The sequence below is a fragment of the Capricornis sumatraensis genome, chromosome 2 (assembly GCF_032405125.1).
Source record: "Capricornis sumatraensis isolate serow.1 chromosome 2, serow.2, whole genome shotgun sequence".
Classification (NCBI taxonomy): domain Eukaryota; kingdom Metazoa; phylum Chordata; class Mammalia; order Artiodactyla; family Bovidae; genus Capricornis; species Capricornis sumatraensis.
The window spans coordinates 22,095,858-22,118,182 of NC_091070.1; the positions used below are offsets into that span (position 1 = coordinate 22,095,858).

Here is a 22,325-nt window from a genome sequence, read left to right on the forward strand (position 1 = left end):
TGGTTGCTGTGTGGGCTTTTCTCTATTTGCAGCCAGCCGGGGAGGGGGCCTACTCTCCAGCTGTGGTGCAAGGGCTTCTCATTATAGTGGCTTCTCTCACTGCAGAGCATGGGGCCCTAGGCACAGGGGCCTCAGTAGCTGCAACTCCTGGCTCTAGAGCACGGGCTCAGTAGTTGTGGCACATGAGCTCAGTTGCCCAGTGACGTGTGGGATCTTCCCAGACCAGGGATCAAACCTGTGTCTCCTGCACTGGCAGGTGGATTCTTTACCACTGAGCCACCAGGGAAGCCCTAACTTATACTTTTTATGCTATTTTCGGTATTCTTTTTTTATTCCCTGATGAAAAGAAATTTAAAAATTAGTGAATAAATGTTTGTCAAAGAAAAATCACAATAGAAGTAAAATATTATTAAATGAATAAAAATGAAAACATGATATACCAGCAGAGGCATTTACATGCTGGGGTTTACTTAGCCTAGATCAGTGGTCTGTGGAATTTTCTGCTCACGTACCCATCCCCACAATAATTCTTTTGAGTTATAACTTAACGTGTATTCAAGTACACTTTTATGGAGGAATTTTAACTGAAGCCCTCTGCTAGGTTGCCCACCCTGATAGCCTGCTTTGTTGCCCCAGAGCAACTCCAGTGATTAGAAATTTCTTCTGTGTAATTTCTCTATTTTTAACTGTTGGCCATTTGTAGTTCTAAAAAACATTTAGCAAGGTTCAGTGAGCCAGACATAACATATAAGGGCTTGAAGTGGCCTTGAGTTTTAGCTTTGAATGCTTAGATGATGGAAAGTCTGTCAGGAAATTCCTAATCTAATCTACTGCCTCTTTGACTTAACAGATCTGGAATGAGGCTGAGTTGCTGTCTCTGTTCATGCCATTTCAGAGTAAGACACTGAGGCAGGCTATGTGGGGAAGTTGGCTTGCTGTTATATGCCTTAATGGCATAATCAGATGACACGCAGTCGACATTTTTTATTGAATGCCAGCCGTGTGCTTCTCGGTGCATGCCAGATGCTGAGAACTAGGCGGAGAGCGGTGCTAAGTGTGAGCCAAGAGCAGGGGCATCTTTTTCTTCTCCACGCTTCTGTTCAGAAAGACTGACAATCACTGGGGAAATGTTTTTGCTACACAAATGCCAAAGAGATGAAATTTATTATATAAACAAAACTTAGTATTATTATATAAACAGAATTAGCCAGTTGGGTAAGTAATTCACATAGGGCTTCCTAGTAGGTTGAGGAAATAATTTCAAGATGTAAGACCTAATACTCAGGGTAAAACTTCCTATCTGGAAAATTAGGCTCAATTTTTTTCAATTGATTTCAAATAACAACTCATTTCTAAAAACCTGTTTAAAAATCAGAGGAAGGAATAGAACTGGGAATTTCACTGTGGCAAAGAAAAAAAAAACCCATCAGAATATGTTTTACACCTCTGAAGTACGTAGGAAGAGCATCTGTTTTTATGTGACAGTTATGAAGATAAACAGACTGACAGTTATGTATAGAGTCAGCATCGTGTATAGGAAGGAGCATTAGGCCTAAAATCATACCTGGATTCAAGTCCAGTACTTCCAATAACTGATTGAGTGATTTTAGGCAGGTTTTGTAACAGCAATTTTGGGCCTCAGTTTCTTTTGTAAAATTGCTACCACCCCCCTCTCACCCTACCATCTCATATCATGGAATGATTTAACAGTCTTGAAGGCTTTCTGAAAACTAGATGTGTTCAGATGGAAGACATTGTTACTGCTCTGGATAAGATGAGTGCTCATAGATCCATAGTTTCCAAAGTGTTTGCCCCCTAGTAACAGATAATAGAAGTAATGGAGGGTTTGATACCATGTGGTTGAGGTGGGCGTCTCTGGAAAATATCCACATGGCCTTCTCTTTCCCTTTTTCCTAATTCTTTTTTTTTTTTTTTCCTTTTTCCTAATTCTTGCTGGAAATGGCTTTAGGGTTTTCACTGATTGAGTTGCTTCGCCTCAGATATGCCTCTACACTAAGACCGTACTATTCATGGAAAGAAACACAGTGTAATAGAGTTGGTAGGCCTGGGCTTAAAATTTCTGATACACATTCATCTTCTAGTTGGAGTCTTTGGGAAAATTGTTTAATAAAACTTTCTTCATCTGTAAGATAAGAATATTAACAATGTAAACAATAACAACAGTAATAATAATACCTAGTTTCTTAGGGGTATTTTAAGTGTACTTAGTAGCTACTGAGTTTCTATTTATAATAAATAAATGTTGCTATTTCTCATTTTAAAAGCTTTCTCCTTTTTAACTTTCCTCTGAAAAATTCCTTAGAGACCAAGACATGGACCTTATCTGGTACCCTCCTGAATGGTCAGTTACATTTTTCTTGCACGAAGGCTGCTCTTGACTCACTGGTAGTTTAAGAGGGGGAGTCCTATGACAGATTTTTCCTTGAATGGAGGGGGAAGCGTACAGCTCTTCACTGCAGCCACCCCCACTGCCAGCAGGCGGAGGAAAGAGGCTGGAAACAGCTGTTGGTGCATCTCCATGAGCCTGCGTGTGTGTGCATACTCCGTCTCCCCTCCCATTACTCTCATAGACGCATTCACTCTCAGGAAGTCAGACCTGGGCATCTGCTTTTTCCTCCCAAGTAACTGGAGGAACAACTGGTTTTAATTGTTCACAAGTACTTGGTTGCAAACACATGTGAAATACAGATGATGAAAGAAGAATTTAGTGTAATTGACTTTTTTGTACAATTAAGTGTTGCTGTCTGTGGGGCTCTTTGAGCTTTACTGACAGCACTGACTGTCCCCATCTGGCTTTTGTTAGCCCTTAAGTGGTTACATGATCCCCAGGAAGCAGCCACTGCTCTCTGTATTGTCAGTACCCTGATTGTATTTCTCTTTATGGTTGGAAACTTGGAGCCCTGGGAATGTACAGGCAGACCTTTTGGAATTACTAAGAGATTGTTAGGACAACTCTTTAGATATAGTGAGGAAAAGTAGTGGTCTCTTGCCCCTCACAGCCCTTCTTAATTTCTGCTGGTAGAGTCAAGAATGAAATAGATTAACTGCTTGAACAGGTACTTACCAGACCTCATTTTAGTAGATAATAGCTTTAGCCTTCTCCTTCAAGCCTTGTTCCAGAGAATTTAATTTGTTCACTTACTGAGTACCCTTAGATAAAATGTTATGCAAATCCTATGGGTGATTGAAAGATAAATGCTTTCTTGCCCTCCAAGAACTTCTAGTCCAAGAGAGATGAGAAAAGGGTGTGTGTGTGGGGGGGAGGGGGGTGTGCGCACACGTGTGCGCACATACTAAATTTTAAAATGGGTTCCAAGGCCTATAAAAAAGATATTTAAGGAGAGCTTGAACAGATTTGGGGAATCAAGTCAAGTTTTTATGGAATTAGTGTTTCAAAGGACCATGAAGGTAGGTAGAATCTTAGCTTCTTTATTTCTCTGCTCCTACTGTAGTCAAAAATGTTATAGAAGAAACATCCAAAATTGACATCAGGAAGATGGAAAGAGACACTTGGATAATCCACATGTTGGATGTTGAAGCCCACTAGTGGAGATTAGGTTCTTTTCCTACATTCTTATATTCCGAAGTCTAATGCACATGCCTTTTCATTCATTCATCAAACACTTGTTGAATACTTATCATGTGCTAGATAGGCACCGTTTTAGAAACTTAGGGTACAGCAGAAGAACAAAAGAGCCTTGCTAAGATGGAGCTTACATCCTAGTGGGGGAAACAGACAGTGAACAATAGCTACAATAAATTATATCGTGTATAAAAGGTTAGAAGTGCTTTGGAAAAGGAAAAATTAGAAGAGAATGAGGGAGATAGGAAGTAGTATGGGGAAGGGAATCAGGGCAATGTCATTTTAAATAGGATATTCAATATAGTCCTCATTGAAAAGGTCACATCTGAATAAAACCTCATGATGGTGCGGGAGCATTGCAGAAATCCAGGGTAAGAGAATTTCAAGTAGAACCAGCATGAAGGTTTTGAAGTGACAGTGTGCCTGTTATGTTTGAAAAATGGCACGGAAATCAATGTGCTGAAGCGGAATGAGAAGGGGAGAAGAAGAGGGCTTAGTCATAGAAGTAAGTGGGATGTAGGGGTGTCCAGTCATGTAGGCTCTTCCTATAAGTGAAGTGGGAACCATTGGAGAATTTTGAACAGAAGAGTGACTTCATCTGACTTGTTTTAACAGCATCACTCTGGTTACTGAGTTTTGAGGGTAAATGTTGGGAGTGGGACTTCCAGCGATAGAAATGAGGAGAACCAGTAGGATTCTCATAATACAGGTTAGTAAGTGATGGTGGTTTGAACCAAGGTAATAGGGGTTGGAGTCTAGATAGGTTTTGAAAGTAGAGCCATCAGAATTTCTGATACATTAGATTGGGAGAAAAGGTGAGCAGGTAGAGTCTGAGATGTCTCTAAAGATGCTGAGTAAACAGTTTGGATATAGAAGTGTGGAGTGCAAGGAAGACCTGGACTAGAGGTAACATTTTGAGTTTTGGTATTGGCACGTAGGTGGTGTCTGAAGGTTTGGTACGACATTGGCAGTATCTGAAGCCACAGACTGTATGAGGTCAGCAGTGGGTGAAGTGAGTATAACTAGTTAAAGAGAAGGGGACCAAAGACTGAATCCTAAGGCAGTCTAATGTCAAGAAGCCAGGGAGAAGAGCCAAAAAGGAAATCAAGAAGGAGTGACCATCATGTTGAGGTTTGACAGGAAACAACAAAATTCTGTAAAGCAATTATCCTTCAGTAAAAAATTTAGAAGGAAAAAAAAAAGGAGTGACCAATGAAGTAGCAGGAAACCCATAAGAGGGTGAAGCCTAGGAAGACGGTGGAGGAAAACATCACACGAGGAGGCAGCTCGGCTGAGTCTTGCCAGTAATGAGGCGAGTAGGGTGAAAGCTGAATTGACCGTTGGATTCTTTGGTGAAGAACACTGAGCCCAAGTCTTCCTGCTTCGGGGGGGACTAGGCGATTACAGAGTCTTGAGGTCAGTTGCGTCATTGAGATAATTTCAACTTCTTTCTCTATGAAATGGTGCCACTCGTTTACGCCCTTGCTTACCACCTTGCCCCATCAGTGTGTTCTGCAGCCTTTTGTTTCCTACCCTAATCTAGAGCTACCAGATGAAGTTCTCCCATGAAATGCTGAAAGCATCTCCTGTACCATAATCTGTTTTTTTAACTTGAGTATTAAGTTTTTTAAAATACCACTCTTAACAGTACACACGTGAGTCCTAAGTCATGTCCAATTCTTTGTGATCCCTCTGGAATGTAGCCTGCCAGGCATGCTTCTCTGTCCATGGAATTTTCCAGGTAAAAATACTGGAATAGCTTGCTATTTCCTACTCCAGGGAATCTTCCCAACCCGGGGATTGAACCTGCATCACCTGTGTCTCCTGGATTGGCAGGCGGACTCTATTAACTACTGAGCCACCTGGGAAGCACCACTCTTAACAGTGTTCTCCACTAATTCCAATTTAACAATCATTTGTTAAGTCCTTAAATGTCCAGCTCTTATTATCCTTGGACATGTCAACATATAAATCTTGGAAGGTCAAGGATGTTTACCCTCTTCATGAGAACCCAGTGCTCTATTTTTTTTTAAACACAAATCTATCTCCTGCTGTCCTAATTTCTTATCTTCCAACAGACCCTTCCAGTCATCTAGTCCCTGTTCCTGGTTCCTCACTCTTGCTTTCAGACTCCCCCTCCTTAATCTCTGTGTTGTCCATTGTTTCTCCTTCCCATTCTCGCAAAGGTGTTTGTCCTACCCATTAATTAATGGACTATTAGGAAGGAGTGGAAAATTCTGAAAGAGATGGGAATACCAGACCACCTAACCTGCCTCTTGAGAAATCTGTATGCAGGTCAGGAAGCAACAGTTAGAACTGGACATGGAACAACAGAATGGTTCCAAATAGGAAAAGGAGTACGTCAAGGCTGTATATTGTCACCCTGCTTATTTAACTCATATGCAGAGTCTATCATGAGAAACGCTGGACTGGAAGAAACACAAGCTGGAATCAAGATTGCCGGGAGAAATATCAATAACCTCAGATATGCAGATGACACCACCCTTATGGCAGAAAGTGAAGAGGAGCTAAAAAGCCTCTTGATGAAAGTGAAAGAGGAGAGTGAAAAAGTTGGCTTAAAGCTCAACATTCAGAAAACGAAGCTCATGGCATCCAGTCCCATCACTTCATGGGAAATAGATGGGGAAACAGTGGAAATAGCGTCAGACTTTATTTTTTTGGACTCCCAAATCACTGCAGATGGTGACTGCAGCCATGAAATTAAAAGACGCTTACTCCTTGGAAGAAAAGTGCTGACCAACCTAGATAGTATATTCAAAAGCAGAGACATTACTTTGCCGACTGAGGTCATCTAGTCAAGGCTATGGTTTTTCCTCTGGTCATGTATGGATGTGAGAGTTGGACTGTGAAGAAGGCTGAGCGCCAAAGAATTGATGCTTTTGAACTGTGGTGTTGGAGAAGACTTGAGAGTCCCTTGGACTGCAAGGAGATCCAACCAGTCCATTCTGAAGGAGATCAACCCTGGGATTTCTTTGGGAGGAATGATGCTGAAGCTGAAGCTCCAGTACTTTGGCCCCCTCATGCGAAGAGTTGATTCAGTGGAAAAGACTCTGATGCTGGGCGGGATTGGGGGCAGGAGGAGAAGGGGACGACTGAGGATGAGATGGCTGGATGGCATCACGGACTTGATGGACGTGAGTCTGAGTGAACTCCGGGAGTTGGTGATGGACAGGGAGGCCTGGCGTGCTGCTATTCATGGGGTCGCAAAGAGTCGGACATGACTGAGTGACTGAACTGAGGAAGGAGTGGAAAATCCAAAGACTGTAACAAGAAAATTAATACTGCCGTTTTACCCACTTTGATTCGGAGTTTATTTCAGAACAAAATATTTCAGTGTCCTGTTCTGTAGTCAGTCCCAAGTGCTGTTGAGGATCATGCCCTAGCACAGTGGATAAGCTTGAACCAAAGCATCTAGAAATCCTGACCAGGGTGCTTTTAGCTTCTGAGTTGAAAACATCCTCATTCTTGGAGGACTTTGTTGAAAATGAATGAAATTGACAAGAAACAGAAGTAATTGAAGTTGGCAAGAAGTGGGAGTGGTGTCCTGACCCTCTTGAGAGGCTTGAGGGGACAAATCTCTGGCTGAATCTTTTGAAAAGAGCATAGTTAAGAAAAGAGGGCAAAAAAAAAAAAAAAAAGAAAAGAGGGCAGTGAGCACATGTAGGCTTAGTCCTTTGTCTTCTCTGTGGGAACATTTGGCCATGGCATTTTAGAAAGGTCTTTATCAGGGTTCTGAACAAGGTGTTTTTTCTAAGTGCCTTGTGTTTCCTAGAATCCCAAGATAGTGAGTGAACCACTAATGCTGGAGTCTTATGAGATGGCCCTCTCACTCATGTTCTTTTCTGAGGTCTTGGCAGTAGAATAGAGAAGTAGAACAGATAAGATAGAACATTCGCCACCTCCCTAGTATCCCGTCTGAAACAAAGGAAAGATGGATGTATGGAAACTTTTGACCTCAACTTAAAAAGAAACCTACAAAATGGTACCAGCCTGTTTGTCTGAGCCAGCCAGAGCAGATGGTTTGGAGAAATGACCATTGGTTTGTACAGAACTTGATAAACAAATGGCAGCTCAAGAATGACCAAGGGTCTCATTCTTGAGTCTGTGCTGTTTTACTTATTGGTACCATTACTAGCAATAACGTTGTGACTTGGCTCAGTAACCATGGGGTGGGCTTGAGCCTTACCAGGGCTCTTACTCACAGATGAGTGATGACCCTAAAGGGAAATTATGTAGGTTATGTAGTTCTTGTCAAAAATATTCCCCGCCTAAGTTTTTTCAGCTTGATTTTGCTATTGATAGGCAGGCTCTGGTTAGATAATGGAGGAGAGGAGAACCCAAGTTCTTACTGGTATTGGCATCTTGGCATTAGTCATTTGAGACTCAAGGGATCTATCTGATTTATACACATCTCCAGAACTGATAAAAATTTCTTCTCTAAACTCATTCTGTGTAAATTGTACAGTAGCAGCTGTTTTCAATCACTTGAAACCTGAAAACTGGAGAGGGACTATAGCGAACCTTTCTGAAGCCTATTCATTGCTGTGATTCTGTGTATAGCCGGGATTACTTTATACAGATGGCAGCAGTAATTCTTTCTGTACCTGTTTCACTTTCAGTCTCTTGGCTTTATTGACTTCCTCCTTTTTTTCAGGTTTCTTGGGTAGGAAGGAGAAAATATCTTGTATTAAAATTACTGCCAAGAAGAGAAACCAAATGAGGTCACAGCATGTGAAAGAGCAGTAGAAACAGATTTTTTGTGGTCTGAATTTTTCAAGCACTGATACCCTTCAATTATTCTTTAGATCTGAAAGTTAGTGTAATTGTATTCTAAGTCATCTACCCTGGTCGTATGGTAGCTATTTCTTTAAGACGAGACCTTCCATCTCACCAAAGTCCTCCTTTAGTGGTACTTACTGTAGAACTGCCCTCTCCTGAAACACTGTCCATTCAGCAGTGGCTACCGGCTTTAGTTATAGCAAGTGCCTGCTTTAGTTCAGGCGTTGCACTCCAGGTTCTCAGTGTGCACGAGATCCAGTTCTACTTCATAGACTCTTTGGTGTTGGCAGTGGGATGAAATGTCCTGTGCTGATATAGACCTTGCACTCGGAATACCATTGGACAGAATCTTTTCCTTACCCGCTTCTGCGTGTGCTCAGTTATGTCCAACTCTTTGCAGCCCAATGGACTACAGCCCATCCATCAGGCTCCTCTGATCCATGGGACTTTCCAGGCAAGAATACGTGAGCGTGTTGCCGTTTTCTCCTCCAGGGAATTTTCCCAACCCAGGGATCGAACTCGCCTCTGTTGTGTCTCCTGCATTGGCAGGTGGATTGTTTACATCTAGCGCCACCCAGGAAGCACCCCACCCCCTGTTAAATTCAGGACTTAAAATGAAAACCAACTTATATGATGACTCCCAGAAGGATTTAGAAATTGGTTATGACCTTCCGACTCTATCCCTATTCAAACCTTTTCATCTCTTAAAGGCCACTTATACAATGGAAAGGATATTAGGCATTAAAACCAAAGAGACTCTGGTTCAGATTCTGGCTTTGCCAAGCTAGTTGGAAGAAGTCACTGAAATTCTCTGAGTCACTTAAATTCCTTTTCTTAGAAGCAGAAGGATTCAACGATATTGGTACTAGGTTCAAGCATAAGTTTTTTTGCTAGTGACCACCCCAGTGGAGGTATGGATAGGAGTAGGCTGTTGAAACGTAGGATTGAGAAGAAATCCATGAGCCAGATTGCGGCTTGTTGAATCAGCCATTTATAGAAAAGAAACAGACCCAAAGGAACTCTTTGGGGGTGTATTGAGACAACTGGTTTAGATTCCCATGGATCCCTCTTAGTTCTCTCAAGTTTCTTTTTGTTTTGACTAGGCTCAGGTTACCTTCCCCTTCTCCCTCGCCACCTTAGGAACCTGGTGCACTCAGGATGCCTAGGTGTTCCCATCATGGCAGCCTACCTGGGTGCTTAAACCTTTCCTGACTCTTTTGTCTCCATAAAAACACACCTATGTCCTAGTTACTTTCTCCTCTTTTATGGTTTGTTAGCAAATGTGATGATGTTGGGCTGAAATACGAATGGCTATAAGTGTATTGTCCATCCTGGGTTATTCAGATATTAATAATGTCAGACATGGGGCAAAATTTAGGGAAAGGACATTTTTGTCACTCGGCAAGTAGAGTAAGCACCTGGTGCTAGCCAAGTTGACACCACTCAGAAGCAAATCAGTGCAGTCTCCCAACCTCTTGCTGTTGTAAAAAAAAAAAAAAAAGATATGTTATGTACATGTCAGTAGAGAGGAATATCTCTCATGAGGCAGGAGAGGTGAAAGAGGAGTTGTGTCAGGAGGCCAGAAGCAGAAGACACCTTCTGCGGAACCAGATTATCCCTAGAAGAGGGATATCGTTCTAGCCATTTTCCCTGCAGATAGTGAGATGAGAAGTATTTGGCATGAATGTTTGAACTGAGAGAGAAGTTGGCCCTGGGGTGGAGCATGTGGAACTGAGGTGGTGCTAATGGCACTTTGTGCCCCAGCGATGCTGTGCTCCTGGCAGGGTCTGCGAAGGCTCTCCCTACTTAAATAAATGAGCACTCATTCGTCTGTGTCTGTATATCACATTTTGCCAGTTGACCAGGAGCACATGTCAGCCTGTGTGTACTGAGCTGTTGATGGCTGCTTAAAAGTGACGACTTGGGTGCATGTGTCCTGTGGGAGTGTGATGCCCTTACCAATGAAGTTGAACCTTTAAGATTATCCCAAGTTCATAAATGATGACATTTTCATCTGCGTTATAAGTTCTAGGCCTCTGGTACTTTTCTCATCATTGAAAAAGAAAGCCTATAGGATGGTCCATAAGATACTGCTTTCTGTCAGTGGTCTCTATACATGATGTCTTCAAGGCCCACCCTGTGTAATTTTCCATACTTGGACTCTGCTTATTGTGAAAGTGACCCGTATCTCCTTGCTTTATCCTTAGTTCTCCCTGTCAGAGTGAAGAAAGGATTTTCTCCATTATTTCCCAGAGGTTTTTATATGTTTTGTTTGCTACTTTCATCATAGAAATTGAGGGCAACTGGATCAGTGATGTTTTGGGTACACTTAAGTAATTATATGCTTCTGGTTCTTGCATGTCCCTGGCTTAGCTGCCTAACTGTTCCCAAGCAGATCAGTCTCATTTTGCTTATGACGGGCCTTTTCTAAGGTAACACTGGGATTCTATCCTAGGGATCAAAAACTTGAGAAGTGTTTTAAGTGGCTGTGGCTTCATTGACAATGGAATTGCAGTGGGTGGGTGTGGGCAATGCTTAAAGGCTAAATAAAGGCTCTGGGTAAGAGCACATATGCTGAGAGATATTTCATCTTCCTTCTTTCCATAGCAACTTTATCTGTAAGATTAGGCATTCTGCTGGTGATACAGTTAGTAAAAAATTTCAACTCTGGTTCAGAGCTGTTTGTTTGCCATTACTGGAGCCTGTTTACTTCCATCTGTTTCATCATTTGATTTTTTTTTCCTTCTGTCTTCCCAGGTGGCATTGGTAGGGTGGTCAACGGAGCCTTCATGGTGCTGAAAGGGCATCGGTCTATTGTTAACCAGGTCCGATTTAACCCCCACACCTACATGATCTGCTCTTCTGGTGTAGAAAAGATTATCAAGGTGAGGCACATTCCCCTTTTGTCCTTTGGGAGAAATCACTGCAAGTTCATAAATGGAAAAAAACAAAACAATGTATGTAGCACATCGTAGCTAAACATACTAAAGGTCTATCAGAATTCTCAATTATTTTGACATATTACAAAATATGGAAAAATTGATGATATAATCAAGAGAGTGGTTTTTAAACCTCCTTTCAGAGGGAACTGTTTTCTTAAAAATTAGTCACGAGGCTTTGAAACCAGATACTACCTGTATGCTGCTGCATTTCCAATGGTGTTTGATCTGGAGTCTGATGAATTCTGCTTTCCAAACCCCATCTCAGATAAAGAAGCTACCATCTCCTCAGTTACTGGGTGTGCACTTGGCATTAATTGCTGTACTCATATGGCACAGATACAACAAGTGACTTCCAGAACCATAGCTAACTTGTCTCAGGACATATCAAAAACCACTTCATGTGGTTGTGATTGAGGATGAACACTTGCATCAATTGCACATTGACTGAATGAACGTAACCCTGCCAAGGGATATTTTTAGAGCTTGTAAATGAGAGAGCCAGCCTGGCCTGTATCCATGGAAGGATGGCCCACTGCCCATCACTCACATTCCAGTGGACTGCTAGTAACCCTTCTCCACAGCTGAGAAAATGAGGGCTCAAGGCAAATGATGAATTCCTGAGGACCCTGTGATGATGTGACTTTTAAGTAAGGATAGGTGATATCTCCTCCCTCTTCCCCCCAGCAAAACATAAAACTCCTCACTTTCCCCCAAAATAACAATTGAAAACTTGAGGGAGATTTCAGGGGAAATGTGAAGATTGATTTGTAATAAACGGATAGTTTTCATTTTCTTTTGTTCTCTTTAAAAAAACTATCCAACTTACGTCTGAGGCAGAGGAAACTATCAGAAATGTAATGCTGGAGTATGGGTCAGTATTTTTATTTGTCGTTATTCCAACTCCCTTTATTTAGGTTTTATTGTTGATCAGGGCTGACTTTCATGATTGCATACATTTATTTACCCATAAATAAACAGGGCTAGACCTAGACTTAGATTGTTTTTATTGACTTTTTCTTTTTGCAGAGGATGAGATGTAAATTATAAATTTACTGTTTGGGGTTAATTATAGCTAGTAGTGGTAAGGCTAGCACAGGGCCCTGTTCTTTGTTCTTGTCGATGTCTAGCCGCCCTTTCTATGCTAGTGGGAAGGCAGCAGTGGCCTGGCGCTCCTGCTGTATTTGTTCATCTCAGCAGTCCTTCACTTGGGTGATCACTGAACCGGCCTGTCCCTTGCATATTGCTTTCCCTTTTCTTTTAGGGTGTCACTCACAGGTTAGTATAGTAGCATGTCCTCCATAGTCCTATTGACATCATTCTCTTTATCAGGGAATTCTGCTTGAGCATCTCCTTTAGAAGAGAGATTCCTGCTTGGCTGACGCCCTAGGATGCTTCTGTGCTAAGTCTCCCCAGTCGTTGTTTAGTCAGTTGGAATCCTTACCCAAGAGGTCAGAGGTTGGAGACTAGCCAAGTTCTTAAGGGAGAGAGTATTTTCTCTGTGAAAATATTCAGACTGAACTGTAGAACTCATTGCTCCCAGGTCCCAGTGGGGTCTGAGCCCTGCCCCACCAGGAGGCATGTTTAGCCACTGGAAACCTTAAGTCAGTAACAGTTAGTACCCTTGGGCAGCGTGAGTCTGTCTCCCATCTGTCAAGTGAACGACACGTAGGAGTGCCTTACAGGTTACCTGTGCCTGACAGTTTCTGTTTTAATAAAAGTCACTTTCAGGTATTTACCTGGCAGTCCAGTGGTTAAGATTTTGCCTTCCAATGCAGAGAGGGCCAGTCTGATGCCTGGTCAGGGAACTACAATCCCACTTGCCTCGTGGCCAAAACACTCAAATATGAAACAGAAGCAGTGCTGTAAAAAATTCAATAAAGACTTTAAAAATGGTCCACCTCTTAAAAAAAAAAACTTAAAAAAAAATCTCTTTCTTTCTTGTGTTTTCTCTGAGAGAGTCAATGGCTCAAAGAGCATCATTCCACCATACTATAATCCAGCCAGCCTCTGTCTCCAGCTGTCTCTGTTTGGTCCACCTTCTCCTTGACTTGTCCTTTACTGATGCCTTACTAGCCTGAAGGAAAGGAGTCAGAACCAGGCTCTTCTCACCCACAACAGATCTTATATTCTCTTGAATGCCCGCACTTAGCAAAAAATGGGGTTATTTGGTAGTTAAATATAAGAGAAAGATGAACAATTGCTGGCTTTTTCTTTTTCCACAAAGACCAGTATTTGTCTATTCACCCAGTATTTGTGAACCATACCTACTATGTGTGATTTGCGATAGGCCCTGTGAGGAATGCAGAGATAGGTAATGCAGGTCCCCATAGGAACTGATGACCCAGTAGGAGAAAAAAGAAATAAAAGTAATGAAAAATGCAAAGTACATAAGAGATAGAAACATTGCTGTGTGGGGAGGCAGAGATTTTTTTTTCCCCCCATCTGGGGTAATCTCAGTACACTTGAGCTATCTCAAGGAATACTTGAACTAGATTTTGAAGAAAAAAGTCTGCAAAAGAAAAGAAAGGAATAAGATGGGAGGGCCATTTTAAAGAGAGAGATTGGATATTTCGTTATTTTACTGAATCAATAAATATTTATTGATCACCTATTGCACTCCAGGTAGTACGCTCATGAGTCAGTGCTCACAAGCAGCAAAGCATAGGGCCTGTTTAGGAAATGATCATTTGGCCAGAGTGAAGAGCACAGAAAGGGGAGGGCTCAGATGTAAGGCTGGGAAGGTGTAGGCCACACCTGGGCCCAGGGAGTCTTGGAATCCAGATTAGAGAGTGTGAAGCACCCCTGAATGACAACATAAGTCTGTCTGTGTCGTTTTTCTTGGTAGGTGGCCAGATGTCTGAATTTAGTATAATAGTGCAGAGAGAGAAGAGGGTTTAGAGATGCTACATCAAGCATGTCACGGTCACCTGTGTGGGTCAGAACACTTGTTACTGAAATTGCGTTCCATTTCAATGATTTTTGAATGAGAATTGAACTGCATCTGTTTGCTCAATAGCCTCTTGAGCTAAACTTGTCACTGTCACTGGGCTTCAAGAGAAAGCCGCACATCCCTCCTCCTTTTCTCATGAACCTTGTCCCATGAGGAGGGATATCTAGCCACAGTTCACATGCAACAGAAAGCTGTGCTTTCATTGCTTCACTTCTGAGTTGTTGACTTTCAATATTAAAAAGATAATTTCACAAATGTTTGAAATTGATGTTTCAAGGATGAGGACTAACATAATTGGGATGGTCAGTGCCTCTGGTGTTCAAAAGTCTGTTTAAGGATGAGTCTCAAACCTCCAGTTGAGGTATTCGTTTGCCAAATGAAGGAGGAAGCACTACAGTTATTGGCACTTTGGCATATGTTACATCATTTCATCCTTCTCATGTCTGCAACTGAGGAAAGAGGCTTCAAGGGTGAAGTCGTTTGCTCTGGGCCATGTGAGTGAGAAGGCTCAGGTTCCTACCTGTTCTGCCTCTCCCACAGCTCTGTGCTGTAGGTCCCTTGAGGACTGGAGCCTGCCATCTGGGATGGATCTTTTGTTTTGCTCTGAATCTTTGGGTTGCGTGAGACCCGTCTAATTTCACTATTTAGATGGGGAGCTGAGAAAACTAGAGCTGTGTGGGAACCCACACTCAAGCCTCTTGCCTTCTGATCCAGCATTTTGTTCCATTACTCCAGGCTTCAGGAATGAAAGTCTACCTCAGCTTAATACATTCCAGAGTGCATATAAATGCCAACTTTCAGTATTATGATTTTCATTCCTGAAGTGAAGATGTAGGGGGCTGGGTAGTAGACTAAAACCCAGGCTTGTTGGATAGTTGGGCCAGCAAGCATCTCACCATGAATGTTTTGTTCTTTTGTTAAATTCTGAGTTTCTGGGAAGTACATAAGGATTTATCTTCGTATTATATAACATGGTTAGTAACATTTTCCATTTTTAACTGCGGGAATGAGATTTAGCCCAGTGTATAGACTACGACTCCAAAGCATCCTAAGGGCTTTGCTTGTTGAACCTTTCAGTTTTTTTCCTAAGCCACCAAACTTTTATTCCCAGAGACATCTGTTTGCAAAGATAGTCATTTATAGCTTGAGCCTGTTGCTAAAGACCAGATCTAAATGTTTCCCAAACATTGGGTCTCACAAAGAATTTGAGAATCGCTTCAGACAAAGCCTTTATTTTTTGCAACTTATTTTATGCTAACTATTAATATATTTCAGTGTTTCTTAAAAGTTGGTCCCTCCACTTTCTCACTCCTCGAGTGCTTATTAAAAGTGCAGAGCCCTGGTAACCTCCCCGTGACTTACTGAATCAGAATCTCTGAGGGTGGGGCTCAGGAGTCAGCATTTTAATTATTCTTCAGGTAATTCATGTTCACACCAAAGGTTGAGAATCACTGCCTTAACACTCCCCTGGGTGAGATTGTGAAGCTGGGGGTGGGAGGACACCTGAGGAGTTGTGGGCAGAGGACAGAGTTGAAGGAGGAATGAATCCGAATTGGGAATTGGTGAAGAGACCTAGCCTAGAAGGTTTCTTCAGCCCCTCTTAAACTGGGGATCCTCCTGAGAGATGCTGCCTCCTGGGAGATCAAAGTAAACCATGGAGGGAGCGGGCCTCAGGAGCATGCTCACAGGAAGGCGAATTTGTTCTTGGATAACTTTGGGGAAGCAAAGCCATTGTCTTGATAGAGGATAGCGAACAAAAAGCCACTACTTTCTGGGTTGGGTGCCATCTAAAGATAGACAGGAGCCTGTTAAGGCAAGAAAATCACCTGGAATGTCATCTGAGTTGCCATAACTACCAGCTGATATAACCGAGCTTCTCTGTGCTGCTCAGGACCAGTCTGGCAGAGTCAGGTGAAGCTAATCGTTCTCATCTGCAGTGACAGCTTAATTACCTTGAACTCCACTTTTGCATAACTTAATTCAGCTCATAAAGCTGGGCTTCTGCATTCAGACAGACTTTAGTCTGAATCCTAGTTCGGCCACTTTTTGGCTATGAGCGCCTAGGTCTGACTGTGGAGTGGAGGCCTCTTAAGAGATGGGTCTGTGGGCTTGGAGGGTGAGTCCTGCCTATTCCAATAGCTAACAGAAAAGTTGGGGAGCAAGCCAGCAGCTCCCTGGTTAAGAGAACCCAGTTTCCTGGGTAACTGATGCCTGCATGTCCAAGAGGGAACTGCAGTGTAGGCAGTTGGCTATTCTTACCAAGCTCCAGTAAGCAATTCCCATTAGTTAAAAATAGAAATGTTGCATTTGGGGAGAAGTAGTTATAGGCTGAAATATTAACTGTTGCAGAGGACTGACTGCTGGGTCTGTTTTCACTTTGGAAAAGTGGTACCTCTCCAATCTTCTGAGAGTTTTGAACACACTGGCCAATCTTCAAGTCATCCTCTGTCCTCAGAGATTATGTAGGGGGTTATTGTGATTTCCAGGCTACTGGTAGAGGAAGCTAAAGGGGAGGGGGGCAGTGGGAGTCATGGTATGTGTTTATCCTGGGCCTAAAGTTGGTTAGCAAGTCCTGGCTAAATGACAGGGAGAGTCTGGCGAAGTTCTTAATGGCCAACTGCTTTAGAATACATTGCAATCAGGCTTCCTTGGTTTTGTTTTCACCTTCTGTGCAGATCTGGAGCCCATACAAGCAGCCAGGATGTACCGGAGATCTGGACGGTCGGATTGAGGATGATTCTCGCTGTCTCTATACCCACGAAGAGTACATCAGCCTTGTACTGAACAGTGGGAGTGGCCTGTCTCACGACTACGCCAACCAGTCTGTGCAGGAAGACCCCCGGATGATGGCCTTCTTTGACTCCCTGGTGCGTCGCGAGATCGAGGGCTGGAGCTCTGACTCGGACAGTGACCTCAGCGAGAGCACCATCCTCCAGCTGCACGCGGGGGTCAGCGAGCGCTCGGGCTACACCGACTCCGAGTCCTCGGCCTCGCTGCCCCGCTCCCCTCCGCCCACAGTGGATGAGTCTGCCGACAGCGCCTTCCACCTGGGCCCCCTACGGGTCACTGCCACAAACGTGGTGGCGTCCACCCCGCCACTGCCCTCGTGTGAGGATGCCACGTCTCGCCAGCAGCGCCTGTCTGCCCTGCGGCGCTACCAGGACAAACGCCTTCTGGCCCTTTCCAACGAGTCTGACTCTGAAGAGAATGCCTGTGAGGTGGAACTGGACACAGACCTCTTTCCCCGGCCACGGTCTCCCAGCCCCGAAGATGAGTCCAGCAGCTCCAGCAGCTCCAGCAGCTCCGAGGACGAGGAGGAGCTGAACGAACGGCGCGCATCCACCCGGCAGCGGAACGCCATGCGGCGCCGGCAGAAGACACCTCGAGAAGAGAGGCCCGGAGCCCCGCCCAAGCCCACCGATACCTACATTGGCGAAGACAACTACGATTACCCCCAGATCAAAGTAGATGACCTCTCTTCCTCCCCAACCTCCTCCCCTGAGCGGAGCGCGTCCACTCTGGAGATTCAGCCGAGCCGAGCATCGCCAACTTCGGACACAGAGTCGGTTGAGCGGAAGATTTACAAAGCTTACAAGTGGCTCCGCCACTCCTACATCTCCTACTCAAACAACAGAGATGGAGAGAGCTCGCCCGCGTCTGGGGAGGCCGATGAAGGGAGGGCGGGAACCAGCCACAAGGACAGCCCAGCCCCTTCTTCCAGCAAGGAAGCCTGTCTAAACGCGGCCGTAGCCCAGAGGACCCAGGACCTGCCGCCGGAAGGCCGCAGCAAGGATGCTTTTAAAGAGGGGACTTCTGCCGTAAGCCCCAACAATGGCCCAGGCCCCGAGCCCAGTGGCCACCCTTGGGCAGAGGCCCCCGAGGATGCTTCTCAGGACTCCAACAATGGTGGCACTGTAGAATACACTTTTGAAACCAAGAAGCTCAATGGAAAGGCCCTAAGCAAGGCCCTGAGCAGCCGGGCTGAGGAGCCACCCTCCCCTCCTGTCCCCAAGGCGTCTGGCTCCACTCTGAGCAGCGGGTCTGGCAACTGTCTCAGGACCCAGTCTGATGACAGTGAGGAGAGGAGCCTCGAAACCATCTGTGCCAACCACAACAATGGACGCTTGCACCCCCGCCCCCCGCACCCCCACAACAATGGGCAGAACTTCGGGGAGCTGGAGGCACTGGCCTGCTCTTCCCCAGGACGTGTGGACACTGACCACGATAACTTGTCCCTGACAGGGATACTCCTACACAAAGATTGTTGTGGGTCTGAAATGGCCTGTGAGTCCCCCAGTGCTGGAACAAGAGAGGACCCCACTGACCCCCCAGACACAGACAGCAGCAGAGCAATTCATGGCCATAGTGGCCTCAAGAGGCACCGAATCGAATTGGAAGACACAGATTCGGAGAATTCCTCCTCAGAGAAGAAATTAAAAACATGATAAATACAAAGGGAAAACAAAAAGCTATGAAAAGTAGCTTTACAAAAATTTTAAATCCTGTTTAGTGAACACAGAGGAAAGGAAAAATAGTATTAAAGGCACGTAAAACCAGGGCCTGGAATTTTGTGTCTGATGCTGCTCCCTTCTATTCAACAATGGGTCTGATGTTTAGCTGGCCATTGGTCGTGCTGCATTAAGAAAGGGAAAAAATGCAAGTGAGTCCTTTCTAGTAAGACTTGAGCATAGTGTACCTGTGCAGATTCTGTTACAGTAAATCCTGTTGAGATGTTTGACTTGTTCTCATGTGTGTACACTGACACGCATGAGCTCACTGTCTCAGACTTTTCTTTCCATTCTCCATCAGAAAGGCTCTATGGATCTGTGTTTTTTGGCATCTCACCTCGTTTATATGCCATAGATGTTCTGGTTTTAATGATGAGTGCCTGCTAAATCAGACTGTGTTGCCAGTGAGTAGTGGATTTACACTGAAAGAATGGAGATGAGTGGAAACAGGCCTTCAGCCCACTGGCTGTGCTGGAAAGGAAAGCATGGTTCCTTTCTTAAAGAAATCTTCCATGTTTTCTCAGTGGCACTTCTTCGTTGAGCATTAAAGTAGGTGTACTAAAAGGGGAGCGTTTTTCATGCTAATGAGAGGTTAGCAGTTAAGACCAGATTCGAGAGGACATAGATCCCTGGTAAAGTTCACTGGTTGCAAATTGAGCAGTGGTGCAACACCGTACTGTAGGGGGGCGTAAAATATAACTAGTTGTGGGTAACACTTTAACAAGTTAGGTGCTAGTTCCTAAGAGGCACTCAGAAGGCCAACAGGCACTTCCTTGGCCCCGCATGGTGGCGTCTCAGCCTGTGGAAAGAAGGGGAAAGACAGCTCTCGAGAGCTTTGTGCTCAGACTACTAAAGTGGATGTTATAGGTGTGTTAATGAAGAAGTGTAGGGAAGAGCAGAGTGTGGTACTGCGTTCATTTTATTTAACCCGAAATGATCGATCAGAGTTGGTGGGCCTGGCATCTTCCCTCCAACCTGCAGTCCACAGAGGCTGCGGTGTTGTGACTTGATCTTGCAGAGCAGGCATCTCAGAGGAGCAGATTCTTATTGAGTAGGTCCCTCAGGATGCAGAGAAAGGAGAGAGGAGTCTCCGGCTTCTAGAGGAGACTCTGTTCATGAAGGTAGATGAAGATTGAGAGAAGAAAAGACAAGGATCTTTTCAGCATTGCCGTGGTAGTTACAGTCACTTGGTTATTAATGAAGACTTGTACAAGACAGGGAAACCTAGAATGACGGACAGCTTGTTGGCATGGATGTCATGAAAGGGCAGGAGAATGCTGGGAAGAAATGACCGAGAGAGAACACTACAGCTTCTTGAGCACAAAGGTGCTGGACAACTAGGAGCCCAGCGCCACTGGCCTAGAGAGGTCCTAGCTTGTGACTGGTGTGGCCTCACGAATCCAGCATTCTTTTTAGGGATGAACATGTCCTACTGGAACTGGGACCAAGGGGAGGGAGCCTGTGGAGGATGAAGACATGGACGAATTTAGTGACCAGGGGAAGGGGGGTTATTTATAAAGGAAGGTTGTTGATCTAAGCCAGAAGGAGGGATCATCTTGCTAAGCTTTGTGAAAAGAAAGACGTGCCTGGTGTGTGTGCTGTGACTTGGGTGTGAAAACACTGTCTGAGGAGGAGACAAAGGAGTGTGAGTAGCGGTGGAGATGCTTGCAATTGAACAACTGTAATCTCACCGGGGAGTGGGTCAGTGATTCTGTAACCAGTAGAATTACTTTAATCTGTAATCAGAACGGTTCTATGATTTGTCTTTGACTATACACAGATAATTGTAAATTCTGGTTTTATAAGCCCAAGTCATTTTACATTTGCTTTTCCAAAATTTATTATTAAATTGGAATTTTTTAATCCTTTATATACAAAAAAGAAAAGATACAATCACTCAGTGTGTGTTTCTCTTCCCCTTCCTAGTCAGCATGTCCAATCTTTTTGTTTTATATTACTGCATCTAGTCAGTAGCTGGCCACTTCTGACTTCTCTGAGGACAATCCACATGTCTTCCTGGAGAAAAAGAAGTAAGTGAAGCTCCCTTGAGAACTAGCCACTGGGTAATTGCTGTTCCCAAATGCAGAACTTGATTTTTTCATGTTAAGAGCCTTTATCTCATTTGGATACTTAGAAAAGAGGTCAAAGTTCATTCTGGTTCAACTTTAGAATCCAAGAAAAGATGTTTTTAGCAAGGATGCCTTCCATCCATGGGAGACACCCCGGATTCTGCTTGCTAGGAGCTCAGCCCCACAGCGTAGCCACAGAAGCAGGCTGAGAAATGCGTGTCTCTGTAGCCATTCCACTCTGATCCCCAGAGATCTCCTGTCTGTGATCATGGTCTTTCAAACCTGGCAGGAACTTCCACTTCTAGAGTCCCTTTGCCTAAACTTGTAGGATTGAGGCCTCAACTTTGGAGAGACATTTAATCCCCAGAGTCTTCCGTGATAGCTATTTTTACTAACAGGGCGGATGGCACTTGATTAGGTTTGAACTATTCAAAGGTGCCTCTTATGGGTTTTTTCTGCACCCTGTACATAAAGGTTTTAAGTGGCTGGTCCAGATTTATAAAATTGGTTCCCTCCACTTTATTTACCACCTGGTTTTGTAAGTAATTCCCATGTCTCTCTGACAACAGGTAAATGAGTTAAATGAGTAGTGGGCTTGGGGCAAAAGAAGGTTGCAACTGTGCTTGGTTTACTGAGCCCGAAGTCCTTGTTTGTCAAGGTGCCTTCCTCTGCTGAAGCCTTACCTCCTCACAAGCCCTGCCTCTCTCCCAGCAACGCTAGCTCTTCTCTTATGTATATGCAAATAAACCTATTACTCACTTCTCATGGCTTCCTCTTCTCTTGCAGGGAAGACTCGGTTGCTTAGACACCCCCCCTCCTTTATTCCTTTCCTGTTTCAGTTCTTTCCTAATTGGAAACTTGATTCAAAGCCACCCTGAACACTAGGAGAAACGCTGTGGTACACTGCTCGATGCCAGTGGTCAAGGTCATTTCTAGGTATTGGGACAAAGGTCACATTAGGAGCACAAAATTTATAGAGTCGGAGGAAGTATCTACTTGATCTCTTTTCCCAGGCTTTATGAACTCAGGATGCTGAAATCCTGGAATTGACCCTTCTGTTAGAATTGAGGAAAGTGACATTGAAAACAGCCTCCAAAGAATTATGTTTTCTGATGTTTCCAAATATCAAGTTGCTTTTCCTGCCCTGTCTCAGACATGCATGGTAAACTTTTAACAGAAATTAAAAATAAACCCAACCCATCATATATCTCCTGCCTATAAAGCTGCCTCCTTCAGTTAATTGAAAAGTTCTTGCTAACCAGAATTCTTGTGAGGAAAATCTATACTGCCAAAGGAAGACTATCCGTCCCTTTTGACCTAAGCAAGGCAACATGCCAGCAATTGAAATACAAAGGTGAAGTACAGCTCGGTGAGTCCGAACTTGCCCACAGCATCAGGATAAGGGCTTTGGACAAGCTGTGTGGTTCTCTCAGGCAGGATGTTTCCGTCTAA

At 44.0% G+C, this 22,325-nt stretch overlaps 1 protein-coding gene across 1 annotated transcript in view; it reads left to right on the top strand.

The window, feature by feature from the left end:
- Nucleotides 1-21,819, top strand: part of DCAF5 (DDB1 and CUL4 associated factor 5) — a 94,140-nt gene extending 72,321 nt beyond the window's left edge. The window contains exons 8-9 of the mRNA XM_068963369.1: nt 11,162-11,289; nt 16,972-21,819. Coding sequence (XP_068819470.1) covers nt 11,162-11,289; nt 16,972-18,741 — 1,898 coding nt within the window. The 3' untranslated portion in view covers nt 18,742-21,819. The remainder of the gene's footprint in view (nt 1-11,161; nt 11,290-16,971) is intronic.
- Nucleotides 21,820-22,325: the final 506 nt, after the last annotated feature.